This window comes from Setaria viridis, chromosome 8 (genome assembly GCF_005286985.2).
Source record: "Setaria viridis chromosome 8, Setaria_viridis_v4.0, whole genome shotgun sequence".
Taxonomy (NCBI): domain Eukaryota; kingdom Viridiplantae; phylum Streptophyta; class Magnoliopsida; order Poales; family Poaceae; genus Setaria; species Setaria viridis.
Window position 1 is genome coordinate 8,905,832 of NC_048270.2, and position 19,360 is coordinate 8,925,191.

General features: G+C 39.7%; 2 protein-coding genes across 2 annotated transcripts; both read left to right on the forward strand.

Moving 5' to 3' along the window:
- The first annotated feature begins 6,512 nt into the window (after positions 1 to 6,512).
- Positions 6,513 to 11,507, forward strand: LOC117833785 (probable apyrase 3). The gene is made up of 9 exons (XM_034713385.2): positions 6,513 to 6,893; positions 7,725 to 7,853; positions 7,938 to 7,994; positions 8,081 to 8,173; positions 8,260 to 8,465; positions 8,569 to 8,660; positions 10,504 to 10,718; positions 10,842 to 11,031; positions 11,167 to 11,507. The coding sequence occupies exons 1-9, from the start codon at positions 6,615 to 6,617 to the stop codon at positions 11,292 to 11,294; spliced, it is 1,389 nt and encodes a 462-aa protein (XP_034569276.1). The 5' UTR covers positions 6,513 to 6,614; the 3' UTR covers positions 11,295 to 11,507.
- Positions 11,508 to 11,653: 146 nt separating this feature from the next.
- Positions 11,654 to 19,012, forward strand: LOC117833786 (probable apyrase 3). The gene is made up of 9 exons (XM_034713386.2): positions 11,654 to 16,311; positions 16,426 to 16,554; positions 16,968 to 17,024; positions 17,121 to 17,213; positions 17,349 to 17,554; positions 17,798 to 17,889; positions 18,006 to 18,220; positions 18,301 to 18,490; positions 18,617 to 19,012. The coding sequence occupies exons 1-9, from the start codon at positions 16,042 to 16,044 to the stop codon at positions 18,745 to 18,747; spliced, it is 1,383 nt and encodes a 460-aa protein (XP_034569277.1). The 5' UTR covers positions 11,654 to 16,041; the 3' UTR covers positions 18,748 to 19,012.
- The last annotated feature ends 348 nt before the right edge of the window (positions 19,013 to 19,360 follow it).

Below are 19,360 nucleotides of genomic sequence, written 5' to 3' on the forward strand. Positions count from 1 at the left end.
TGGAGCAACTTAGCTATTACTCCCTCCATCCAAGAATACTATTCCGTTTTGGCTTTTCTAAATATGCATAATTTTTACTATATATCTATAATATATATCTAGATGCATATCAAAAATTTTGTATTTAGAAAAATCAAAATGAATAGTAATTTGGGATGGAGAGAGTAGCTTTCTACTAGTAAATATAGCTCACGTAGTCGCTCCATTTTGCAGAAACGTGTGAATAACATAAACTTCATTGATTCAATCGGTTTGTTTGCTTCGTAATTTTTGTCCACGTGATAGCAGCTTCCATATCCTCTTACAAAAGTTTTTATATGTTTTATACCACCAAGAAGCATGTAGCCCAAGTGGCTAGGTGAACAGGCCAAGAGGTCAGGCTCTAGAGCTCTGGCCGGCTTTTTATGAGGCCGCTCGGTGTGCAAATACTAACGGTCCACGAACCCAGCCTGGGCCATGCATGAACCGCTTGTTGAATCAAACGGTGGAACTGCAGTGTGTTTACATCCTCAGGAGCATTATTGACATCCGCTCATAGCGCTCCAAATCCAGTTGATATTAGTATTAGGATATATCGTGGCTCCATTGTTTAAAGGGGCTAATAAAAGTAAGAAAGACACGATAAGATACACGAGGATTGACTCTGCCACTCAATTTGCAATATATTTATTATTGATATTATATTTCAATAAATTATTACGACATCTAGGATGCAAACTTGACATATATTGCAAATTGCAATACGGAGAAAAAACGTCTAAGTGCCACATGAAGACACAAAACAGTTGTATTTAGGCATTTTACTTTTCTTTGGGCCCTTTTTGTTTCCAATAACGATATACCCTTGAGAGAAAATTGTCTGCTTCGATCATGTGCGCTTGTGGAAAATCAATTGCCTAATGACAGTCAAGTATATATCTACTATATGTGGCCTTAATTAAGTGAAACTTATTTGGGCACGACTGCTAAATCAATGCTAAATACGTTTTTGTTGTAGATGAGCATTGCCTGAAATTATATTGTAGATGGATGCTTAACCCTAACATGCCTCCACTGAAATACTGATGGCTTAGTCCTGTACTTCCTCCGTTTCAAATTATAGGTTACTTTAACTTTTCTAGATTCATAGTTTTTGCTTCTAGACATTACATAATCTAGGTGCATAGCAAGAACTATGCACCTTAAAAAAACAAAATCACCTACATCAGAGGGAATATAGTTTTAAAAAAATTGTTGCACAACTCAAAGAAGTATTGATGGCGGTGTTCAAATAATGTTCCAAAAGTTATCACATTATGGTTTTAAAATTGTTGAGTGCATGCGGAAGGGGGAAACTAAAATAGATATTTAAATTACCTTAATACAGTAGAAACAGGGAAAAGGGGAAATGATAAAGAAAGACTGTAATGGCTAGTGTACCTTTTGGACAAAGGGGCCTTCTTTTAAGGTCTTTTGGTTGCAAGGAAACCATAGGGGAAAAGCATCAACGTGCCGCACGAGGAGACTAGAATCAAATTTCACGTATTGCTATTTACTAAATTACATGCACCAATCAATTCAACCTAAAAGCTTGCTTTTAAGTTTAATTAGTTGGTGCATACAACTCAATATAGTATCAGGGCTAGATGTGGCTAGATGTCTCATGTTCTTATCCTAGCAAAAGAGATTAAATGAAATAATAACATCCAACTTCTATTTCCATCTTTGAGGCTTGAGAGAGCCTGCACATAAGGGAAAATGTTGATGTACAAGTGACCCACGCAATCTACCCTTTCTACACTACCTAATAGACCAACGGAACAATCCTTAGAGCACTGACTCGTCCACTAAAGAGGTCGTGTACTTGTTCTATGTATATATCCGACTACCACAAGAAAGACTGTTGATTTTGGTGTTCAAATAATGTTCCAAAGTTAGCATTATGGTTTTAAAATTGTTGAGGGCATGTGGAAGGGGGAAATTACCTGAATACAGTAAAAACAAGGAAGAGGGGAAATGATAAAGAAAGCAATGTAATGGCTATTGTACCTTTCGTTCCAAGGGGCTTTCTTTTATGGTCTTTTGGTTGGAAGGGAAACTACACAAAAAAAGCATCAACGTGCCACACAAGGAGACTATAATCAAATTTCATCACATGTTGCTATCTTATTGAGTTATTACATGCACTGACCAATTCAATTTAAAAGCTTGCTTTTGGTTCAACTGGTCGCTGCATATAATTTAATATAGTACCAGGCCTAGTGGTCTCAAGTTTGATGAATTCTAGTGGAAGTGATTAAATGAAAAAATTAATTATATCCTATATTTCCACGTTTGAGGTTCAAAAGAGTCTGCACATGAGGGGAAGTGTTGATGTACAAGTGAACTAACCAAGCTTATCCTTTCTATACTACCTATCAGACCAACGGAACAGTCCTTAGATCACTGACTTGTCGATAGAAGAGGTTATGTACTTGCTCGGCGTATATATACACGACTACCACAAAAGAGATAGTGTTGTGTGATGGGTGGATTACTGGAGCAGCTCTCGTTCTTTGGGATGTATGCGTGCGCGTGTGAAACACTGAAACATATGAGAAGTGCAGCTTGCTTCAACAAAGTCGCCTTCTGATCCCACTGCTGTAATGTTCTCTCTTTATTCTTCGGTGAATAGTTGGAATCTTGTACAGAGACCGGGAAAGATAAAGGTGTAGCTTTGAAGGGGGTAGTAAAGTGGGTCGCAAGGATGCCTCTGACAATGATGTCGCGTATGAAGAATTGGATGCCTATTTGACACTGTTTCGAAACAATAGTAATTGTTTGGTCGAACTTAGAAGTATTCCATTTTCTTCTTCGGTTTCTTTTGATGTGCAGGGTAATGAACATTATTAATATCCTTACGTTTGCTGACTATTGAATCTGTCCACAAACTTTGTTGCCCGTCTATCAAAAATCATGGCATTTCAGTAGCTGTCGAGCTCTTTAATCGAGTACCTATTGATATTTTTTGAAATGCGTGCTCTGAGTTGATTTTAATATAGAAAATGTAATACCTTAGCTTGTACTTCCTCATTTTACATGTCACCTTAGGTTTGATCTATGTCAAACTTATCCAACTTGGTTTGTGGCAATGCCCGAGTATTAAGGTCAATGAAAGCGATGGTGGTGAGAGGAGTATGGAGACGATGCGATTGAATTGCTTCAAATGCATGATCCAAGTTCATGATGGGTAGTTCGTTTGCAAGGCGGCGGCGACGCTCTGCCCTTGCAGCGTTTCTTGCTCGCAGATGATTCCTTTGAGACTCAATCTCTTCCCCTTCCATGTTGGCGGTGAGTTCATCCTGTAAGACATCGTCTGGGTGACGTTCGTGTCGTGGATTCCTTTCTGGCGGCTCTTCTCCGTTGCCTTCTTGTGCGGCAACGATGGCGAGTAGTCCCCACTTAGGAGAAAAACTACCCGAACTTGATGTGATGACCTCTGTGGAGCCATTTTCTTCATAGATAGGCGATAGAGGTGTTCCCTCCTGATATGGAAGGTTGTCAAGATAGGCAACGAGGTGTGACTTGTCGTCCTTGGTGAGAGCAGTTAGCTTCATGTTGGGCCAGTAGATGAATCTGCCTTACGGAGTGGATGTGATAACCAGGTCCAGTGGACCTGATAAAGGAGTCTCCTCATCCGGATCCGAGTACTAGTCGGGATCCTCAATCAAATCCGAGTTGAATTGTGATTTGGACAGGTTGTCTTGGTAGACAACACCTGAGCTTCGGAGTCCGAATGGGAATCGACTTGTATCGTAGACCGATTTGCATGATGGCTTAAGAGCCAGCTCGTGGGAACCAGTCTGATTGGTGGGGGAAGTCGAATTGTACTTGGAGTCATCCCTTGAGCCTCGGAAGAGGTCAAAAATTTTGTTGAATTTTTCAATGAAGACTTCCAGAGCTTGGCGATGAAGGTTGATGTTGTACTGCTTCTCCTCCGGGGCCGGTACGATATGGCGGTGGAAGTTTTCAGCACCGTCTGCAATGCAAATCCAGGAGCCAAAGATGAACATCACACCCGCTTCGAATGCGACGGTGGGCTTGATGATGACTCGAGCCATCGAGTTCAACAGTGGATCTTTAGCGAGATCCCCTACCTGGCGCACCAGCTGTCGGTGTTTAGACCCAGCAACCTACCGAGGGGGTACCCGAGGTAGTGTTTTATGCGTGGGGCTCGCCGAGATCAGGAACTTGATGGTGAACTCGAACACACGATTGTATTGATTGAACTTGTTTGGAGGGGGTCCCTGCCTTGCCTTACATTGCCGGGGGCAGGGTTACAGGTCGGTTGTTTTATAAGAATACTAGTCGAATTCAACTAGAGAGTCCTACTCTAATTGCTACGAGTAGTTTCCTAATCCTCGACTAGTTCTTATCCTCCACGTAGACTACGCCATCCTGCACCGTAGTCTCCATGTCTCACACGTCTCGGTGTACAGCCCCGTATTGTAGGACTGTCCAAACCTTCTGGTGGATCCATAGATGTATGGCCGACAGCAGGGTTACAAGTCGGTTGGTTACGACTAGAGGAGTTCTACTCTTATTACAACGAGCACTTTCCTAATCCTTGACTAGTTCCTATCTTTCCATGTAGACTACACCATCCTGCGCTATGATCTCCATATCAGATGCGTCTCAGTGTCCAGTCCCATATTTAGGACTGTCCAAACTTTCTGGTAGGCCCATATATGTATGTACGACAGTGTTTGCTTAATTTGCTAGAAAAGTGGGGGTGTGCTATGTTTCAAAAGCTTTTCCCCGTCTCATATGCACCTAATCCAAAATATAAGTCTATCGGGACATTGTCATATACTCTGTACTATGGCACTATCTATGAAGAGCTCTTTTACAATATACAATACTAGGTTATACTAGTGCTCGAAAAGGACCAGTATAAAAATATCCGACGGTCAAGATTAATTGTATACTACTGAAATCTTCACATGTGGTATGGGTAGTATACATAAGTAGTATAAGTAGTATAAGGTTACCATGCATGCTAAAAGAACACAAATGGCATTGGCATCACTATAATTTTATTTTTGACACTAGCATAAAGTTTAAAAGACCATTCCATTTGAAATATCACTTTTTACAATGTAATAACTACTAAATTATCCATAATAACGAACAGTTAGATCTTATACATACTATATACCACTAAATTATAGTATTGTGTACGTAAAAGAGCTCATGAGAACAAATAATTTCGAATAGAGAAGTACATATTATAAAACTATTTTCATGATGAACCAAATAATGAGCAATAATATTACTAGAAAAAAGGTCCTGTAGATACGCTGTAGATACGCTGTATTTATAATGTAGGTATGCTTTATTTCATCTCTGCTTGTCTCCCCACAGACGGTATTAGGATATGTAGCGGGTACGGGTTATGAAGCGTGTCTATGAGATATAAGAGACTTTCATAGACACACTTACATATAGAGATGCTCTTATAGGTACGTTTAAAATTTCATATCTATCTACTAGCATGGAAATATTGTATAATGAGCTCTCTATGTTTTCTTTTTTTTTCCAAAGAAGCCCTCTATTGTGTTAAGAAACACAGCTATGCTTTAATTTTATAGTAGCATATAAATGGCACTACAGGACGCTTTGGAACTTTACAAAACCCGCATGGCACGGAACTCAAGTATGTAACACTAGTAAATTATCCACAACGTGCAAATTGCACAACATAAAAAACCTTAATCCAAGGAAATTTTCATTGAAAGATATTGTTTGTTCACATCGTTATAAGCAATGTTACTGATGACAACACGTCTGCAGAAAAGGGAAACAAATTTCGTTCAACGTACCCTTCATATACAATATAAGATGTACAACAATTGCTGAGTGTGATTAGCAATTGTCCGACTGGGAGATGATTCTTGTTCCGAAATAGTTTGTGGCTGATTCACACTTACTCTTGGCGATAGTTTTTCACCTTGCAGTGATATATATGATACTGTTGATTAAAGTTAAAAGGTTTCATCAATGATAAAGATATTAAATGGATTTGTTTCAAGATCGGAGGTGGAAGTCACGTTTTATTCCCTCTGTCCCAAATGTGGCATAAAAACCTAGAGGTTGTCCTCTTTGTCCCACTGTTTTTAGATTCGACATTCCGCGACCACTCCATCCTTTGCTTGGCAGTGGGCGGTGCTGCTGTTGTTTCCTTTTCTTTTTCCTCCTTTTTTGTCCCATACACACTTTAACAGACATATTTCAGCACCTTTATCCGTCAAGACAACTACTAACTGTTTATCAGCGCTACCAACTTGTGTACTTATTCTTGACTTATTTAAGCGGTTTGTTAGCTAGAAGATGCATCTTTATTTGTTTCACTGTCTTGGCGTCTTGTCAGAATACATGTGAAGGCAACTAGTAACCGACTTTGGAGCGTTTACACGTTCAGGGGCTTGGACTGCACTCTAACAGTCTTAGCACGTTAAGCACACATGAGGTGCTCAGCTCATGGGAAGAACTTTTCGTTTTGAGCTCTTTAAAAAGACACCCTTTCCTGTCGAGTAGAGCACAGAGCACGAGGTATAGCAAGTGAGACTCTCCGCATCCAGAGCACAGGGCTAGCCATGGCTCGTGTCGTCGGCATGGCGGCCGTGCTGATTCTCGTAGTGCAGCTGGCCTCCTCGTACCCCATCCTGGTCCATGCCGCCGATGCCGCCGGCGTTCTTGGTCGGAAGGCCGGCGTCATCGACGGCAAAGCTGCCACGGAGAACACGCCGGCTGGGATGGGGAGGTACGCCGTCATCTTCGACGCCGGCAGCACGGGGAGCCGGGTGTACGTCTTCAGGTTCGACAGGCAGATGGACCTTGCCCGTATCGGCGACGATATCGAGTTCTTCGCCAAGGTATGATGATTGCATTTACTAGCTCTTAGTCCTAAAGGCTGCTAGATTATGCGAAAATGGTGCTGTTTGAAATCTGATGTAGCAGTTAAAACTAATTACAAGTGATTGTATTATACAATTGCAAAAGTGTTCCCGCAAAAAGAAAAAATAAAGGAAAAGAGCAAAACACCACGCCAGAAACAATTTGAGCGAATTAGCGTGCTGGCGGGCGTGATTGGCACCCGCCAGCACAAAGCTTCCTCGGACTGGTGGGGGGCACCCGCCAGCACAGTGGCTACTGTGTTGGCAGGCGACGCAAGCACCCGCCAGCACAGATCGCCCCATCTGTGTTGGCGGTAGGCTTATGTGGCCTGCTAGCACAGAGGCTACTGTGCTGGCGGTCGACCTAAGCCCACCCCCAGCACAGATGGGGTGATCTGTGCTTGCGGTTGGCTTATGTCGCTTGCCAGCACAAAGCCCACCATAAATGCTCTTGTTCATCTTTTTCCTCAGGCAACCTTCCATTTGGAGTTTGCCCGAGAGGAGCTTGGGAAAAGCTCCAAACACCAAATTTAAGGGGGAAGGTTTTGCTCTTGATTTTCTTGGAGGAGGTGGCTATATAAGGCGAGTTTGTGCCATTTCAACCTTCTTTTTGAACTTCTATCCATCATATCTAGCTTCATTAGCTTGTCATCTATATCTAGATCTAGAACTAGGGGGAGAGAGAGGAGGGAAGAGAGAGAAAAAATTAGAAATGGACTAGATTTGTTAGCTTTTTAACAACAAGATTTGTTGTTATAAGATGTTTGTAGAACATTTTGATTGTCCATAATTAATGATTTGTTGGTGCAGGTGAAGCCCGGGCTGAGCTCGTATGCTGGACAACCCAAGGAGGCTGCAAACTCCATACTACCTCTTCTTGATAAGGCCAAGAGCGTTGTCCCTTCACGGCTTACAAAAACAACACCTCTTAAGCTAGGAGTATGTCAACAATTTTGCTATTATACAAGAACTTCACTTCCAAATAATTGTGATTAATTTATCTCTTACTAACCAAACTTGCAGGCGACTGCAGGATTGCGCCTTATCGGAAATCAAAAGGCAGAGCAAATTCTTGATGCGGTAAACATAATAATGTTTATCATCCAATGATATTGATTTGGACTGAAAATGCATTTCCTGATTATAACTTTTAATCGTTAATGCAGGTCAGAGATCTTGTCCACAAAAAGAGCAAATTCCAGTACAAGGCCAACTGGATCAATGTTCTTGAGGGAACTCAAGAAGGATCCTACCTCTGGGTACGTTCTAGCAGTAACACAAGAACAAAATAAAATCGGTCTATACTCGTATCGATTAACCTTCGTGTGCATTCTATGAGATGTAGGTTGCATTGAATTATTTGTTGGATAAATTGGGAGGGGACTACTCCCAGACGGTAGGCGTGATCGACATGGGTGGTGGATCTGTGCAAATGGCGTATGCTATCTCCGCAAATGCTGCTGCGAGAGCCCCTGCGGCGGCCAATGGAGAGGATCCCTATATTACAAAAGAGTACTACAAAGGAAAGGATTACAATGTCTATGTTCACAGGTTTGAATCTATCGTCCTAACTGGGGAGCAAAAAAAGCTAAGTGTAGCATTACTCTTCCTAATTTGTAACAGTGATCAGCCAAAACCTTGTCCATGCATGCAGTTACTTGCGCTATGGTGCTTTTGCAGCACGAGCAGAGATCCTGAAGTCAAAGAATGGGCCATTCAGCTCCTGCATGCTGCGTGGATTCAGTGGTACGTATTTGGACGAAAATACCCAAGGATCATACTTGCTTGTTTTTTTAGAGAATACTAGTCCATCAACCGTGCTCCCGCACGGGCTAATATTTTTAAAAGCTATTGTATTTAAAAATTATTTAGAAATTAAACTCTAGCTAATAATCAAAATTGTTTAATTACTACTCTCTTATTTTTCAATACTTCAACATAATACTTATATAGATATGTACCTATCATTATCCAGTTGTGATTGATTTTGAATTAATAATTACTCTATGCACTTTTTCATCCTTATTCATACTTTTTCTATTTTGTATCATACTTCCAATCCTCCATACATTATGTTTAGCATACAAATCAATATTTTTCATTGATTCCTCACATACTTGTATAAATGGTCTAAATGGTGGCACTCATCATGTGTATATACTTTAATTTAGTATTTTTATATTAACAATGACATAAATAGGTAATTTAGAATCATATATTAGTTTACTTTTTGACATTTCTGTAGGATGCACATGAAGATAATTACATTAAGATTTAGGTGTTTACTTTAGGTTATTTTTAATAACGACATTCGTGGGTAACATAAATAAAATTTTTGAATGACATTTTAAGTTATGCTTTATAATGACGTGTATTACTAAATTGGATGAATATATTATGGGGTTACTTTAGATTATTTTTTATAATAGCTGAGCTCGATAATTTAGATACAGGTTTAGAGCTCATTTTTCAATATTTTCACAATGACAGTGGTGGGTAACTTTTTAGAAAATATAATAGATCAATGGCTATGATTATTAGAGTTTACAGGATTGGTGTTTGATGTTTTTTAATTTTTATAAGAATTTGTCTTTTTTTTTCTAGCTTGTCTCGTGGTTAGAAAATATAATAGATCTCTTTTTTCTAGCTTGTCTCGTGGGAACTAATGCAGAGTCTCCAATGGAACAAAATAAGACTACATTGCTACAAAACTATTACCATAAGCTACCTCTCGTTTGTTAAATATTCAAACATAATACTTATGTAGATATATACTTAATATCTTCATCTAATTATGATAGATTTTAGTTAGTAATTACTCTATAATATTTTCATCCACATTTATAATCTTTAACTTTTCACTTTGCATCGCAGGTATGCGCTTGAATTTGTTTAATGAACCCTGATTTTGAGATACAATTTTAGCATAGAAATTTATATTCTCATCACTTTATATCCTTATAAATGGTGACACACATCATACGTAAAGACCTTAATTATTATATCGTATACCAATAGTGTAAGATATAGACGATTTAGAATCATATATTGTTGTATATTTTTAATTAAGGTTATTTGATTAAAACGTAGGGTTACCTTATGTTATTTTTCATAATGGCATGTGCGGGTAATATAGATGCAAATTTAATGGGTTACTTTAAGTAATAGTGGTAGGCAATTCAGTTGCAAATTAGAGGGTTATTTTAAATATTGTTTATAATGGCATAAGTGGGTAAGTTTGATGAAGATTAAGGGGTTACTTTAGTTTATTTTATATAATGGCAGAGGTGGGTAATTTATATATAGATTTAGGGGGTTACTTTAAGCTATTTTCATAATGGCGTAGGTGGGTAATTTTTTTTAAAATATAATAGATCCAATGGCTATGATGATTTGAAACTACCAATTGATGGTTGAATGTTTTGTTTTTTTGTGAGAATTTCTAGGATTTCTCTCTTTTTCTAGGGTGTCCACTAGGAATCCTAGGTGGCTTCACCTAAAGGCTTCAAAAGGAGCCTCCAATTAGTAATAGTAAGATTGTTAGGATTGTCAGGCTCTATAAGGTCCTTAAAATGTTTTTTTAATTAAGGTAATTACACCTATCATGGGAAGGAATATGATGCGACTGCTAGACCAGAAGGAGCAGTATATGAGAACTGCAGGGAAGAGATAACCAAGGCACTGAAGTTGAATGCACCATGCCACACAAAAAACTGCACATTTAACGGCGTGTGGAACGGGGGAGGTGGTGCTGGCCAAAACAACATCTATGCCTCAACGGGTTTCTACTACCTTGCCTCACATGTAAATCACTGCAACTCTGATGCATCAACCTTTTCTTTTTCTTTTGATAAAGAACTGATGCCTCAATTTAATTTTAGGGTCTGCAAGTTGCAGGAACTAAATCTTTAATTTTGTCTTTGAAAGGTTGGGTTCATAGACAGCAAAGCTCCGAGCGCAAAGGCTGCTCCTGCCGCGTTCATGGCTGCTGCAAAGAAGGCTTGCCAATTGGACGTCAAGAAAGCAAAAGTTGCCTACCCAAACGTTGATGACATGGATGTGCCGTACTTGTGCATGGATCTTGCTTACACGTACACATTGCTCGTTGACGGTTTCGGTAAGTCTCATTGATTTTTGACATTTACTCGAGACGCCAAGAAAGTTTTCTGCTGTTATCTCTTACTAGTGTTCCGAGCAAGCTGAACCTCGGACTTGAGACATCGTTCGTTTCATATATCTGGTTGCACTGCAGGTTTGCAGCCAATGAAGAACATCACATTTGTTGACAAAGTGAAGCATGGAGAATACTACATTGAAGCTGCATGGCCTCTGGGCACTGCTATTGAGGCCGTGACACACAAAGAGAAACCCGGAAACTAATTTCCGGCTCAGTAAGGGTATTTTGCACTTAATATTGGCGCGCGTGTGATCATGATATGTATCGCTCTTTGGAGTTAGCGCTCCTATTTGAAATGTCTGGTTCTCAATAATTGTGTGTACAACTTTATGCTCTCAGCGGTGTGTAACAAATTGCGCATCAGCATGGAGTTTTGTCCTAAATTTCAAATAGTAATAAATTAATTCTTACAGTCACCTCTCGGGTTAAAATTAGGACACTAGACCAGTAGCTAAACTTGCTGATAAAATTGTCAGAATAATGAACCAAGTGTTATTTGCATTGGTAAGGGAAAAAAGGAATTGGCACTTCAGCAATACTACCAATTGTTGGTAAATCTCAATTTTCGGTTCAAGAGTCAAGATGGTGCATTCGTGCTGCAGGTGCGGAAAATTTAGGGATTTGTTTTTTCAGAACTAACAATCGAGTCACAAAATTGATCATGGAAATAATGGTATTAAATATGCATAGTGCATAGCTGTAACGGACATATTCTCTCTATATTTCATTTGCGGTAGTTTTCTTGTCTCTCAAATAAGGAGGGGATATCGGATAGAATCTTGCTACATGTGGTGCTCAAAACTAGGGTTCAAGACATGGCAAACCCACCCATGTAGTTTTTTTTGTTAGTGGGGCTGGTTTTGCACACATTCTCCCCACACCTTACAGCTCGGCTGTTTTATTTTGGGCCATATTTATTAGTCCGGCCCACGTAGCATATCAATTCAGTAGAAAACTGTGTTTGGTTGGGTTACCCTGATTATTTCTTTTTTAAGATGTCTTCACATTATATTTCTTTCATGATATTATTTTATGTGTTCCATGGTATATTTAAACCATTGTTATATTTTTTATTGTTCCAATATTATTAAGAAGATATTTCAAAGTGTACATTTAATTGTTTTCATAGTATACATGAGATGTTCTGGGGTGTATTTTGGATTGTTCCCATAATATTCAAGAGATGTTCAAGGATTATTAGTATGAGATGTTCGTTGTTATACTTTAGATTGTTCCTATAGTATTTAGGTGATATTCTATGATGCATTTTGTTATTGTTCTCATATTATTTACGAGATGTTCCATCGCATATATATTGTTTTTTCATAATATTTATGAGATGTTTAATAGTGGGTGCATTTTTATAATTTTTATGCTATTCGTAAGATTTTACATGGTGCATTTATTATTATTTTTATAGTATTTACGAGATGTTTCACGGTGTACTTTTTAATGTTTACATATTATGCATTAGATGTTATACGGTTTATTTTGGATTGTTGCAATGATCAAAATTTATTTTTTAACATAATAATTAATTGATATCTTTATAAATTAAAATATTCCATGGTATATATATATTTTTTATAACCTTTGTTACAATGTTTTTAAAGTACCAGTGGTACTTGCAGGTACTTTCCTTTCTTATCTTTTTTTTAAAAAAATTAAATAGATTACACATAATTAAAATGGTATCATAGAAATTTCTTACTATTTTTTGTACTAGGTCCCACCAAATTTGTACTTCTTGGTACTTCACGGTACTTGTCGGTGTTTAGACCCGGCAACCTACCGAGGGGGGTGCCCGAGGTAGTGTTTTGGTTAGTGGGGCTCGTCGAGATCAGAAACTCGAAGGTAAACGTAGACACACGATTTAGACAGGTTCGGGCTGCTAGATTGCGTAAAACCCTACGTCCTGTGTGTTGGTTGGATTGAATTGCTTTGGAGGGAGTCCCTGCCTCGCCATATATAGTTGAGGGCAGGGTTACGATCGGTTGGTTACAAGAATACTAGTCGGATATGACTAGAGGAGTTCTACTCTTATTACACCGAGCACTTTCCTAATCCTCGACTAATTTCTATCTTTCCATGTAGACTACGCCGTCCTGCGTTATGGTCTCCATGTTAGATGCGTCTCGGTCTCCAGCCCTATATTTAGAATTGTCCAAACGTTGTGATGGGTGCATAGATGTATGCACAATAGTACTTCCTTTGTTTCATCCACCGTTCGATTTCTCGTGATGGACGGCTCTCATTTTTTTGAGCACTCTAAAATCTCTTTATTTCATTTGTTCCACATGTTGGATCATTTTTTAGTGCATAAATTTCTTTCCATACATTTCATGTCCATTCAATACAAAACATTCCTTGCACCCTGTTTGAATGTAGATATTAAAGCTTGGAATTCAGAATTAGCATTGGGTACCCTCAATCTATTTGGATGTTCATGGAATTCGAATTGAAAATCCCCTTCAATACCAAAAGGTATTGGGTTACCGCAGCCCCTTCCACAATGCCGAGCCCTCCCCCTCTATGTTCAGCGGCATTTGTTCACCTCATCCCCTCCGCTGTCATGCAGTTTCCTCCTCCTCTCCGTGCGCCACTCTTCTAATTCATTCCACCGCCGAGGCCCGTGCTGGACTCCTCCTCCCCGCACGCCACTCTTCTTCCCTCCGCCACCGAGCTGCACGCCACTCTCCTCCTCCCCTCAGCCACCAAGCCGTGCGCCGGTCTCCGTCGTCGCGCCGCAGACCACAAAGTCTGTTACCTTCTCCCTGTCACGTGTCACAGGTCTTGGTTGGGCTTGATTCAGGTCTGGACCACCTATAGGTGCCTTACGGATGGTGGGCATTGATGAGGCCTATAACCTTAGGTGGTGGATGTGAACTGCCCATCACCTTTCCATCATCGTATATCTTGAGTTTGCACATACGGAATATTAAAAAATTTACCGTATTTTACTGAAACCATCAATTATTTTTAAAGGGGTCTTTTTTTTACTTACAGTACTTACACGCTGCCATCCATCACTGATGTAAAAATTATCCTACCTGATACTCCCTCCGTTTTTATTTATAAGACGCACACGCATATCAAAATTCAAAATTTGCAATCTTTGATCAATAATTTGACTATCAATTTTTTATTTTTATAATGTAAACTGTTGGATTCGTAATCAAATATACTCTACAATGATTATAAGTTTGTAACCATAAATAATATAATATAAGATAAAGGAATTGTCAAAATGTTATTTGGAAGATCATGCCAAGTTCTACCATGCCCACTGTTCGCCTAAATGGCCTATTTAAACGCTAAACAGAGACCTCCATCTTGTTTAGGCCCTAAACGGTGAATTAAATGGTTGGACCGTTTAAACCGTTAAAAACCGTCTAAACCATCTAAACAGAATCGAGTTAAACATGATTAAATGAGCTAAATGACCATTTAATTCATAATTTACTTAATAGGAGGATTACAACTATACCACAATCAATACTAAACTAATTAGCATCGTAAGTATATGAAGTGTTGTGGGATTTAGATTTCTTCCAAAAAAATTATTTGATAGAATACTTACATTTTACATTTGTAAATATGTAGACTTTCTAGCATATTTGACTTTTATATACATAAATATGTATATTTTAGTGTTATTATATAAAAACATTTAGGTCATTTAAACGACCTAAATGCTAAACAAAGGGTGACCGACTATTTACTGTTTAGCGTTTAGGATAATATTATCGTGCCTTATAACATAGCAAGCAGTGATTCTCCGTAATGCTGAATTGAATCGCAGACCTAAAAGGAAAACAGATAGCGTTTGAAAAACATTTAAAAAACGCGCGCATGAAACATCTGCGCAAAGAAAATAGAACACGAGCATGGAAAGGCGGGAAAAGTCGAATTAAACAAAATCAGAGTCCGGCAGGAAAAGAAGGAGAATCTCGTCAAACAAAACAAAGGCCCATAACAAACAAAACACAGCCTGCAGCTGCAGCTGTTCAAGACGTATCGTTCCCATCACTATATATACTACCATACTATCCACCACTACAAGGTGTGGCCGTGTAGCTTTCCGACACTCGCGGTGACCTTTATTTGCCGATCAAGCTGAAAAAGCTATAGATCGTGCATCGTGTGCGTATCTCGTCCAGATTATTAGTTAATTGGATGGTTATTAATATAAGGATAGCAAAGGCTCCGAACTAGTAAATTCTAACCTTTAAATTCCCATTCACCGTGTCCACCAAACCATAGCTTCCCTTCATGGTTGACAGGATTTAACTAGGACCCTGACACTTCTACTTTGGATCAACTAGTAATCGTTTTGCTAACTGCGTTTCATGTGCCTTTAGATGATCATCAGTCAGTCCCCTCCAGGTCCAACGGAACAACCCTGAAGCACCGACTCGTCCACTTCCTCGGAGTACATATGTGTAACCAGCAAAATTAAAGTTTGCTTAATCTGCAAGAAAATCAAGGTATAGGCTAAACCCTAAAAAATATTTTTTAGGGTACATTAATAAATTATACTAGGTTATACTGATGTTCGAAAAGGACTACTGAATCCGTACACTTGATCTGGTCGGTATAAACATAATCAGTGAGGAAGGTATATACACTTGATCTGGTCGGTATAAACATAATCAGTGAGGAAGATATACCTTATATACACATGCACGTATTATTCTTCCCTGATGATATAATAGTCTAAAATTAGCATGATGTATATCATCATCTATCTCAATTGAATACACGTACATGTGAAGGTAACTCACTGGCTGCATGTGAACAATAGCTGGGGAGCTTGAGGAAGTCTCCCCCTTCAAATCTTTAAAAGGCAACCCTGGCATGAGGACTTGAACACGCACGCACACTAGCTCTAGTGTGAGTACAGGATAAGGCACAGGTTTCTTCCTTCATTGAGCAGAGCTCTAGGTAGCAATGGCTCGCGTCTTCGGCACGGCCGTGTTGCTTCTCCTCCTGCAGCTGTCCTCGTCGTACCCCATCGTAGTCCTTGCCGATTCTCCCGTGCTTGGCCGGAAGGCCGGCGTCGCCGCCGACAAGCCAGCCGCTGAGAAGGCGCCCGCTGGGCCCGGGAGGTACGCCGTCATCTTCGACGCCGGCAGCACGGGGAGCCGGCTACACGTCTTCAGGTTCGACAGGCAGATGGACCTCCTCGGAATCGGCGATGACATCCAGGTCTTCGCCAAGGTGCTAATTCCATACTACCTCTTCTTGAGAACGCACTTGTTTCGTTCTTCTCCGAGTATTTGTACTTTGTAGCACACTTTTGATTGCACACATTGGTTGTAATGTTGGTTTCAGGTGAAGCCCGGGCTGAGCTCATATGCTGGACGGCCTCAAGATGCTGCCAACTCCATACTACCTCTCCTTGAGAAGGCCAAAAGCGTCGTCCCTTCACGGCTTATGAAAACAACCCCTCTTAAGCTAGGAGTAAGAAGAAAAAATTATATACGTATCATGATAAAAGACTTTCACAATAATATCTAACTTTATTTTGAAAATGGGTCTTTATTTTTTCTTTGTACAAATTGTTTGTTAAAGTGTCATATTAAAGATCCGATTGATGCCATAAATTACACAAATATATTGAATCGCGAAGATCCGACAAAATGATCATCAATTAACACACTCCACTCCTTGATGTCGCCTAGGGTTGTTACACTCTCTCTGTTCATTTGCACCCCAGGATTTGAAAGATTTAGCATAAACCTGCTATATACTACACCCCTTATGCATGATTGCATATTTATTCTCAAAGTATTGCATGCAAAAGAGCCTAAAAAGTTAATGGGTCTGAAACTGCTTCCACTACGCGTTTAATTAGTGTTTTTCTTACCATGCAGGCAACTGCTGGTCTGAGACTTATTGGTGAAGAAAAATCAGAGGAAATCCTTGAAGCGGTAGTTTCATGATACTCTCTAGTTTTATGTTTGTCATGCAACATGAATGATTTTGACATGGCTAAAAAACCATTGGTTGATTGATTTTCGCTACAGGTTAGGGATCTTGTTCACACAAAAAGCAAATTTCAGTACAACCCCAACTGGATCAATGTTCTTGAGGGGTCTCAAGAAGGACATTACTTATGGGTATGCATTTCGAAGCCACACAACACCAAAAAAAATATGTTTAGATACTCATGATTAACTTTTCTTTTGTGCCTCATATAGTCATATTCTCATATAACATCGACCTCATTGTGCATGCCTTGAAATTAAATGTAGGTTGCTCTGAATTATCTGTTGGATAAATTGGGAGGAGACTACTCCCAGACGGTAGGTATCATTGATTTGGGCGGTGGGTCAGTGCAAATGGCCTATGCTATATCTGCATATGCTGCTGCTAGCGCTCCTGCAGTACCTGATGGAGAGGATCCCTATGTTACAAAAGAGTATCTTAAAGGAAAAGATTACAGTGTCTATGTTCACAGGTTGACTATTATGTTGTACTCCCTCCGTTCTAAAATGTAGATCGTTTTGATTTTTCTAGATATATAGATTTTGATACGTATCTAGACATAATCCTATATTTAGGTGTATAGCTAAACCTATGTATCTAGAAAAGCTAAAACGACATACATTTTGGAACGGAGGGAGTATTAGCTTGGTAATTAACTAGTGTAGCCTTTGTTTGTACATAGCACTAAAACTGATCAGCCAAATCGTTCTTGCAGTTACTTGAGCTTTGGTGCTTTTGCAGCACGGGCAGAGATTTTGAAGGCAAAGAATGGGCCATTCAGTTCCTGCACGCTGCGTGGATTTAGTGGTATGCACGTTGCCGACTTACATACTGAAAACTGAAATCAATGTACTTGACAATTTTTCTTAATGACAACGCCGGCATAACTAGTTATTCTTTTTTTGGGGAAAATAATTGCGAAGGTACATACAGCTACAACGGGAAGAAATACGATGCAACTGCTTCACCAAAAGGAGCAAATTATGAAAAATGCAGGGAAGAGATAACCAAGGCACTGAACCTAAACGCACCATGCAAGACAAAGAACTGCACCTTCGGCGGTGTGTGGAATGGAGGAGGTGGAGCTGGCCAAAACAACCTCTATGTCACCTCGAGCTTCCACTATCTTGCCTCGCGTGTAGGAACAACCAATGTCTCAACCTAAACTTTAACAAACACGCATGTTATGAGAACTGAATTTCTTCGTCTCTCTTGAAGGTTGGATTCATAGACAGTGAAGCTCCCAGCGCAAAGGCCACTCCAGCCGCATTCAGAATTGCTGCAAGGAAGGCTTGCCGATTGGGTGTTAAGAAAGTAAAGGTTGCATTCCCCAAGATTGAAGACGCCAGTGTGCCATACTTATGCCTGGACCTTACTTACCAGTACACACTGCTCGTTGATGGCTTCGGTGAGTAGCAACAATAATCAACATGCAAAGAAATTTTCCTGCTGTTAAGTATGGACTATTACTGTACTAGTGTTTCTAGCCATCTGAAGTTCAAGATTCATGATATGGTTCTATGCTCTGCTGCAGGTCTGCCACCAACAAAGAAGATCACATTTGTATCCAAGGTGAAGCACGGCGAGTACTTCATTGAAGCCGCATGGCCTCTGGGAACTGCTATTGAGGCCCTGTCACCTAAAAAGCAGATTGGGAATAATTGAATGATAGTTTCTGGTTCAGCAAGGGTATATCAGTATATGTCACTTAATGGTGGCTGTGTGACCATGTTATGTGTCACGCTATGGGGTTAGCATTCATGTCCAATAATTTTTTATTCACAAATAATTCATGTACAATGGCTTGGATATGACAATCAAGCTGAAGATTTGTTCTGAAAACCTTATCATGAAAAATTGTAATAAGCTTGCATAATTGTAAACTTGTAATACACCTTATCTTTGAAATTTATTCGTTCTCTACGTATCATCCATTTTTCCCTTCTTGTCTCTCATACATAAATAGACAGCCAAATCAACTAACAATTTAAAGAAAGTGTTAGAAAATTAGCTTTCATGGCGACGAGCCGCCTGCTATCCACCAGCGGAAGCGTCGATTGAATCTACCGAGATGAACTTGCACGATCATAGATGACAACGGAGACACTATCTTTGTTGACAAGGTTCGGCCGAAGCCTACATCCCCAGGCATGACTACGGCGCTCCTCCCCAATACCACAACACTGGTCACTCTGGGGTCTCGGCATCATGCCACCTCCCCCCTACGAGCCTGTCGCTATGTCGTCATGGTTATACCAGCAGCCCTCCTCTCATATTT

Excerpts from the sequence above, each read along its gene's own strand:
- LOC117833785 (XM_034713385.2), top strand. The coding sequence starts at position 6,615 with ATGGCTCGTGTCGTCGGCATGGCGGCCGTGCTGATTCTCGTAGTGCAG. Across the intron at positions 8,174-8,259 it reads AAGAAGGATCCTACCTCTGG|GTTGCATTGAATTATTTGTT; the intron begins GTACGTTCTAGC and ends TATGAGATGTAG. Across the intron at positions 11,032-11,166 it reads ATTGCTCGTTGACGGTTTCG|GTTTGCAGCCAATGAAGAAC; the intron begins GTAAGTCTCATT and ends GTTGCACTGCAG.
- LOC117833786 (XM_034713386.2), top strand. The coding sequence starts at position 16,042 with ATGGCTCGCGTCTTCGGCACGGCCGTGTTGCTTCTCCTCCTGCAGCTG. Across the intron at positions 17,214-17,348 it reads AAGAAGGACATTACTTATGG|GTTGCTCTGAATTATCTGTT; the intron begins GTATGCATTTCG and ends AATTAAATGTAG. Across the intron at positions 18,221-18,300 it reads TCCACTATCTTGCCTCGCGT|GTTGGATTCATAGACAGTGA; the intron begins GTAGGAACAACC and ends TCTCTCTTGAAG.